Source organism: Protobothrops mucrosquamatus, unplaced genomic scaffold (assembly GCF_001527695.2).
Source record: "Protobothrops mucrosquamatus isolate PMUCROS unplaced genomic scaffold, P.Mucros_1.0 scaffold2675, whole genome shotgun sequence".
NCBI classification, from domain to species: domain Eukaryota; kingdom Metazoa; phylum Chordata; class Lepidosauria; order Squamata; family Viperidae; genus Protobothrops; species Protobothrops mucrosquamatus.
The window spans coordinates 66,386-75,112 of NW_015388722.1; the positions used below are offsets into that span (position 1 = coordinate 66,386).

At 47.0% G+C, this 8,727-nt stretch overlaps 1 protein-coding gene across 1 annotated transcript in view; it reads left to right on the plus strand.

Moving 5' to 3' along the window:
* Positions 1–7,642: 7,642 nt before the first annotated feature.
* The window catches only part of LOC107296166 (aldehyde dehydrogenase family 3 member B1), a 35,483-nt gene continuing 34,398 nt past the window's right edge, over positions 7,643–8,727 (plus strand). The window contains exon 1 of the mRNA XM_029285993.1: positions 7,643–7,898. Within this exon, the coding sequence (XP_029141826.1) occupies positions 7,643–7,898 (256 nt within the window). The remainder of the gene's footprint in view (positions 7,899–8,727) is intronic.

Sequence of the window (8,727 nt, forward strand, 5' to 3'; positions counted from 1 at the left end):
GGCGTTTGCGCCGGCCGCCGGGCCAGGAAGGTGCGTCTCTCTCGCCAGCCCCGCCCCGCCCCATGTCGTCGTCGTGTGAATGCCGGGCTGGCCAGCGTAAAAGACGGCCAGGGCCTCCGCTCTCGAGCCGGGAGGGGGGGCGAGTGGGCGGCTGGCGCCGAAGGGGTGGGGAGCGGGTCAGGAGGCAGCAGAAGGTGCTAAAAGGCGCCCAGGACACAGCAGACCGGCCTGAGAGGTGGGGAAGGCGGGCGAGGGAGCTGTCAGCCAACTTGCACTTTAGGCAGGGGCAGAGAGCTGCAAGTCCGAGCGCGCCCCCCCAGATGTTGCGCCCGGTGCGGCCGGCCCCCCCTGCACCCCCCACGCTACGCCTCTGACTCTCCCAGTGTTGAACAGTGGCAAATAGTGGAAGAATTATGTAGAAATGTGTCAAATTTTTATAAACCAAAGGCAAATTAGTTCCCTCAAATCTGAAGCCAGCCCTACACAGTGAAAAATATAGCTATTAGACATCCCACACCAACCCAAGACTTGGGCATTCTCTCTTAATCTGAATACAAACACTCCTTTTGTCCAGTATTGCCTGCAACTGTGTCAGGCACATTACTGAAGAGGGCCATGTTAGTTAGGTATTTTTAAATCAAGCCTAGCCTGTGATAGGATGCCAGGCTGATTCAGAATTTTGCAATGTTATAGAGGAAATTATAGAAAAGAGATATGAGTCTTAAGAAAGATGAATCCGTGAGAAAGAAACTGTCACAGAAACAACTTGTTATCTTCTGTGCCACTTCTTTCCTCCCTAGATTTAATCATCTCTTTATTCTCCAAGTTGCTGTTTGTCTGTATATATTTATGAATCCAGGAGATAAATTATCTACTACTTTCAATTCTTCAATCCATCTATATAGTATTATAACTCCCACCTGTTAGTATCCTCAAGTTAGTCTTGGTGCATTATAGTGGAATACTTTTTGAAACAAGGTACCTAAAATCAGCTAACTTAAAAAATGCATTAAAAAAATCCAGGACCCATTATTTCTGTGGGATTGAAATTTCCATGATGTTCGAACCAGTTTTATTCGCAAAGTTGTGATTGTTGCAGCATCCTCATGGTTACATGATTATGATTTCTGACAGTCCCTGCCGCCTTCCCACTGGCAAAGTCAATGGGGAAGCTAGCAGGAAATTGGAAGTTGCTCCTGCTTCCATTGCTTTTTTGCCTGCCCATGGTCATTGTGTTTATCTGTTTAGGTAAGTAAATAGCCATTACTTTTATTTTTCTATTTATGATATATACTCCTGTTAGATGATCATATGATGATTCAGCATTGGGTCAGCCTAAAATTTAATATTTATTCTGGTCACATCTGAATAAACATTACCCTTTATTTGATTGAATTCCCCTTCACGGATTACTGCCTTGGTGTGGCGAAGGGGCTTGCGTAACTCAATGAAGCTATGAGCTATGTCGTGCAGGGCCACCCAAGATGGACAGGTCATAGCAGAGAGTTCTGACAAAATGTGATCCACTGGAGAAGGAAATGGCAACCCACTCCAGTATCTTTGCCATGAAAACCCCATGGACAGTACAAAAAGGCAAAAAGATATGACGCTGGAAGATGAGCCCCTCAGGTCGGAAGGTGTCCAATATGCTACTGGGGAAGAGCAGAGGGCTAGTACTAGTAGCACCAGAAAGAGTGAAGCGACTGGGCCAAAGCCGAAAGGACGCTCAGCTGTGAATGCATCTGGTGGTGAAAGGAAAGTCCGATGCTGTAAAGATCTTTTCTCCATAGGAACCTGAAATGTAAGATCCATGAATCAAGGCAAGCTGGACATGGTCAAACAAGAGATGATAAGACTGAACATCGACATCTTAGGAATCAGCGAACTAAAATGGACAGGAATGGGTGAATTTAATTCAGAGGACCATCAGGTATACTACTGTGGGCAAGAATCCCTCAGAAGAAATGGAGTAGCCTTCATAGTCAATAAAAAAGTAGGAAAAGCAATACTGGGATACAATCCCCAAAATGACAGAATGATCTCAGTGCGAATCCAAGGCAAACCATTCAATATCACAGTAGTCCAAGTCTATGCCCCAACCATGGGTGCTGAAGAGGATGAAATTGACCGGTTCTATGAAGCCCTACAGCACCTTATAGAATCAACACCAAAAAATGATGTCCTTATCATCATGGGGGATTGGAATGCTAAAGTATGAAGCCAAAAGATAAACAGAATAACAATACAAAATGAAGCAGGGCACAGGCTGCTAGAATTTTGTCAAGAGAATACGATGGTCATAGCAAACACTCTTTTCCAACAACCCAAGAGACGGCTCTACTCATGGACATCACCAGACGGTCAACACAGAAATTAGATTGACCATGTGCTCTGCAGCCAAAGATATACAGTCAGTAAAAACAAGACCAGAAGCTGACTGTGGCTCAGATCATGAGCTTCTCGTTGCAAAATTTAGGCTTGAATTGAAGAAAGTAGAGAAAAACACTAGGCCACTAAGATATGAACTAAATCATATCCCTGATGAATATACAGTAGAAGTGACAAATAGATTTAAGGAATTAGAACTGATAGACAGAGTGTCTGAAGAATTATGGACGGAGGTTCGCAACATTGTACAAGAGGTAGCAACTAAAACCATCCCAAAGAAAAAGGAATGCAAGAAAGCAAAATGGCTGTCTGAGGAAGCTTTGCAAATAGCTGAGGAAAGAAGGGAAGCGAAAAGCAAGGGAGAAAGAGAAAGATACACCCAGTTGAATGCAGAATTCCAGAGAATAGCTAGAAGAGATAAGAATGCCCTTTTAAATGAACAGTGCAAAGAAATAGAAGAAAACAACAGAATAGGGAGGACCAGAGATCTCTTCAAGAAAATTGGAGATATGAAGGGAACGTTTCATGCAAAGATGGGCATGATAAAGGACCAAAATGGCAGGGACCTAACAGAGGCAGAAGAGATTAAGAAGAGATGGCAAAATTACACAGAAGAACTATACAAGAATGAGCTTAACGTCCCAGATAACCACGATGGGGTGGTCACTGACCTCGAGCCAGACATCCTAGAATGTGAAGTGAAATGGGCCTTAGGAAATCTGAGCAACAACAAAGCTAGTGGAGGTGACAATATTCCAGCTGAGCTATTCAAAATCTTAAAAGATGATGCAGTAAAAGTGCTACATTCAATTTGCCAGCAAATTTGGAAAATTCAACAGTGGCCACAGGATTGGAAAAGGTCAGTTTACATTCCAATTCCAAAGAAAGGCAATGCCAAAGAATGTTCAAACTATCGTGTAATGTATTGAGTTAAACTATGGAACAGTTGCAGAGATCTGTGCAGGGACCATTAGCAGACCTGCTAGCTAGACTTGCCATCTACAAGACTGATTAGTATGCATTTGAGCGGGAGAATATGGTGCATTCATTGGCTGAGGCTGCCCAAAGCTGAATGTATAAATATGGGCGGAGCCATGTTTGTTAGTTTTCTGTTTTGACCTTGAATAAAGAAGTACTTGTTTCTATTGCTGCCTCTTCAATGCTGAACCAAGCAGAAAACAGAACATTGGCAATGAAGGTGGGATCGTGCTGCCGAAATTTGACAAGCTGAATCACTACGGGGAAAGGGCCTAGCAAGCACTTGGTCGGAATGGCGTTCCAACCCCCACTCACTCTATCCTGCCAGTACGAAAACGCTGGAGGAGAGTGCTTCCAAGGATCCGCCCTGGAAGTCCCCAATGCCTCATTGCATTGAGGCATTGAAAAGGCCGCCAAAGACTCACCATGGTGAAGATAGGTCGACTCTCAGAATTCGACGTCGCTCATCCAGAGAGGTGAAGCTCCTATGTCGCAAGGGTTGAAAACTACCTGCGAGTTAACCAAGTTTGGGAAGATGGATTGAAGGCCATGACACTGCTGTGTGTTTGCGGTCAAGCAACATTCGACATCGCAGAGAACTTGGTTGCACCAGCGCTGCTTAAGTCCATTGCATATGCAGAACTGAAAAAAAAATGCTCAAGGAGCACTTTGAGCCCAAGCTTTCGGTCATTGCTTGGCGACATGCCTTTGAACAGCGAGACCAGCATCCCGGCAAGTCCGCCGCCAATTTCATAGCTGCTCTTTGCCAAGCTGCAAGGACTTGCGAATTCAAGGACCTTGAAGAAAGGCTGCGGGACTGCTTAGTTTGTGGTCTTAGGAGCCGCGAACCTCAACAGAAGATCTTTGCTAAAGGGACCGTCTCTTTTCAAGATGTGTTGAGAGAGATAATGGCCAAAGAAGCAGCAGGTGGAGCTGCTAAGGCCTTGCAGTTCTCCAAGAACCCTCCTTGCTCGGAAACTGTCCACCAAGAGGACGCCGAGAGGGTTGAAGACTCCGAATTGGACCACAAAGTCGATCGGTTGCAGCAACCTCCAGAGAGAAGGCCTCAACGGCAACCTGACAAGGCAGTTCCCTTCTCTCATTGCATCGGGTGTGGAGGCCATCACACCCGGTTCCACACAGCAACTTGCCGGGCATGTGGCAAACAAGGCCACATCGCTGCTGTTTGTTTGGGTCGCAGAAAACAATATTCATGAGAAGAGTTGCCTCGGAAAGGTACCGGGGTTCCCAGTCAAAACAGGGTGGGTTTTTGCGCGAGTAGAAGGAGCGTGTGTAGGACAGGCGCCCATTGCCCACTCAAGAAGAAGTTACACCTCAAAGTCAAGTTGTATGGGGTTCCTTCTGACATGGAGTTGGACATGGGTTCAGCTCTATCGATAATCTCCCAAAGGACACTCCAACTGATTTGCAGTAGAAGCGGCAAATGAGTTATGCTCAGGCCGTCGAACCTCATCTTAACGGACTTCCAAAATTTCCAGGTAAACGTAAAGGGGAGGCCACACTCGGGGTGCAGTTCAGGAACTTCAAGGGTCCCTTGGACATCGTAGTTGTTGAAGGCAACCACACTAGCCTAATTGGGCTTGATTGGTTTGATGCTTTGGGAATTTGAGTGATTGGGTTAAACATTTTGCAAACGTCGAGTCTCTCGGAAGTGTGTAAAGAGTTTGCTGATGTTTTCAGCCCAGAGTTAGGGGCATACAAAGGGCCCCCAATTTCCCTTCGGCTTGACCCTCAGATAACGCCGATAAGAATTAAGCCTTGTCGGGTGCCTTTTGCCCTAAAACAGAGAATCAGTGCAGAGCTGAACAAACTGTTGCAGCAAGGCATTTTGGAGCCAGTGGACAGTAGTTCATGGGAAACTCCCATTGTCACGCCATTTAAGGCCAACAGAGAAGTCCGCATTTGTGCCGACTATAAATGCACGCTAAACAAAGCTCTCCAGCAGCACTCCTATCCGGTGCCTGTAGTCAGCCACATCTTGGCTTCACTACAGGGAGGTCGCATTTTTGCCAAGTTAGATTTGGCACAGGCCTACCAGCAGCTGCTGGTGGACGACGCCACGGCGGAGGCCCAAACCATTGTAACCCACCGGGGGGCTTTCAAGGTGCGATGGTTACAGTTCATGGTTAATGTAGCCCCTGGCATTTTTCAGAGCGTGATGGAGCGCGTGCTCCGCAACATTCCGGGTGTATGCCCATATTTCGATGATGTCCTCATAGCTGAGGAATCAGTCGAAAACCTTGCTGACAGGCTCCGGGCCATCTTGCAGTGTTTCTGCGAAGCGGGGCTGAAGCTCAAACAGGAGAAATGCAAAATTGGGGTCACTTCCACAGAATTCCTGTGGTTTTGTATGGATGCCGAAGGCATTCATCCTGCTGAATCCAAGCTCAAAGCAATTCAGCAGGCACCCAGTCCCAAGACGAAGGGAGAGCTTTAGGACTTCCTGGGACTCCTTAAATTCTTCATGCTTTCCTCCCCCACAAGGCCGCGGTGGCAGAGCCATTACATCAGCTCTTGGACAAACAGGCCCCATGGAAGTGGACAAGTGTCTACGAGAGGAGTTTTGCTGCAGTTAAAGCATTGTTGTCCTCAAATGCGGTGTTAGCTCATTTTAATGAGCAGTTGCCAGTCAGCATCGCATGCGACGCATCCCCGTACAGGATCGGAGCTGTGTTAAGTCATCTCCGTGCTGATGGGACACAAGTCCCCATAGCCTATTACTCCAGGACTCTTTCTGCTGCAGAACGCAATTACGCACAAATAGATAGGGAGGCATTGGCCATTGTGGCTGGCATCAAAAAGTTTCATGACTTTTTGTATGGCCGCCATTTCACAGTCTTCACTGACCACAAGTGGCTTCTAGGATTGTTCACTACGAACAAGCAGACACCCCAAATTATCTCTCCTAGAATGTTGAGGTGGTCAATATTCCTCTCTGCTTATGACTATTGCCTGGTTCACAAACCAGGTAAGGAAATGGGCCATGCTGACGGCCTTAGTAGGTTGCCTCTACAACTATTAGAATCAGATCCTGCTCCAGCTAACCGCATCCTGGCTATCCAGGATTTGCCGGAATCTCCCCTTAATGCAGGGGATGTTGCTGCAGAAACAGTTTCTGACAACACGTTGAGCCGCGTGTTGAATTGGGTGCTCATAGGATGGCCTGAAACATGTCCTGGCACTAATTTTCAGAGTTTCTGGAAAAGGAAGCATGAGTTATCCACCTTTAAGGGTTGTATTCTGTGGGGCAGCAGGGTAGTAATCTCAACCTCACTGAGGACTAGAGTCCTTGATTCTCTGCATGAGGGACATCCGGACATAGTCCGGATGAAGGCGCTCATGGGTAGCTACCTCTGGTGGCCTGGGCTCGATAAAGACATTGAGGCCCAGGTCCATAGGTGCCTCATTTGCCAGCAGTCAAGGCCAGAAATGCCACATGCTCCTGTACATAGATGGGAGACCACACAAGCCCCTTGGTCGAGGATTCATATCGATTTTGCTAGCCCCTTTGAGGGGCAACTCTTCCTCATTGTTGTGGACAGTCACTCCAAGTGGCTAGAGGTCATTCCATTGTCCACTATAACTACTGCCAGGACCATCCAAGTTCTGCGGAGCATCTTTGCAACGCATGGGCTCCCAGATGTCATAGTCTCAGATAATGGGGCTCAATTTACGTCTGCTGAATTCCAGTCCTTTTTAAGGGCAAATATGATTAGGCATGCCACTTCGGCTCCCTTCCACCCGGCCTCTAATGGCCAAGCAGAATGCATGGTCAGAACAACCAAGGAATCCTTAAAGAGGATTACCCACGGTAATTGGCACCACAGGTTGGCAGATTTTCTACTCTGCCAACATACAACGCCCTGCATTTAAACCGGCAAGAGCCCAGCTGAATTAAGATGGGGGCGCCGTCTGATCACAAAGCTGGATCACTTACATCCCGACTGGGTTGCTTCACAAGTGCCACAGTCTAAGGCACCAAGGTACTTGCAAGTGGGCGATCTGGTTTGAGCATGCAACTATGGACCAGGGGCACTGTGGGTGGTAGCTGTGGTTTGTAAGATGTCAGGGCCGCTCTCATATGAAGTGGCCCTGGAAGATGGTCGTGTGCTTAGCAGGCATATTGACCAGCTGCGTTGGAGGTTACCAAGCCACTCCTCCGCTCCTTACTCTGCTCTCGGGGGGGGGGAGGAGGAACAAAATTGTAATTGTGCTTCTGAGTCGCTCAGCGAAAGTGGGACCTTGCAATTGCCGAATGGGGTTTTTGCTAATGAGGCTGCTCCTAACTCAGGCACTGTGCCCATGGGACATTGCTCTCAATCAGGTTTTCATGCCGCTACTAGGCACTGCGCCAATGGGACATTGCTCTCAATCGGCTTCTTACGCCGATCCGGTGGATTCTACTCCACCGTGGAACTCTGGCTCGGGTCTACCAGAACAGGCCAGCCTTCACGAACCGGCTCTACCCATATCAGACGGGTCACACAGCCCCGGTCTGCCGAGCCTGGCAGGTGAGCTTGCAGATTGGGAGCTAGCAGCAGCTCCGAGATGTTCGGAGCGGGAGAAAGGCCCACTGAAGTTTTTAAAGGACTACGTAAGGTTTCTGTCTTTGCAAACTTAAAATGCTTATGTATTTTTATTGCAAACTAAAATGCTTATGTATGTTCCTTTGAAATTTTGAATGCATATGTACTTAAATGCTATGTATGTTTCTTGGAAAATTGGAATACTTATGTGTTTCCTTGTAACTGAAATGCTTAGGTATTTGTGATTCTGACCAGTGTAATGGCAGGCATACTGTATGTACCGCAGAGTGTCAGGGTGCCTTGAATAACTGTGTAATTTTTGAACAAACAATGCTTTGTACGTGTTAAAGAACCAGGGGGGAGGGGTGTAATGTATTGAGTTAAACTTATGGAACAGTTGCAGAGATCTGTGCAGGGACTGTTAGCAGACCACGTGGCCTGCTAGCTAGACTTGCCATCTACAAGACTGATTAGTATGCATTTGAGCGGGAGAATATGGTGCATTCATTGGCTGAGGCTGCCCAAAGCTGAATGTATAAATATGGGCGGAGTCATGTTTGTTAGTTTTCTGTTTTGACCTTGAATAAAGAAGTATTTGTTTCTATTGCTTCCTCTTCAATGCTGAACCAAGCAGAAAACAGAACATATCACACCATTGCACTCATTTCACATGCAAGTAAAGTTATGCTTAAAATCCTACAAGCTAGACTCCAGCAGTATGTGGATCAAGAACTTCCAGAAGTACAGGCAGGATTTCGAAGAGGCAGAGGAATTAGACATCAAATTGCCAACATACGCTGGATCATGGAGAAAT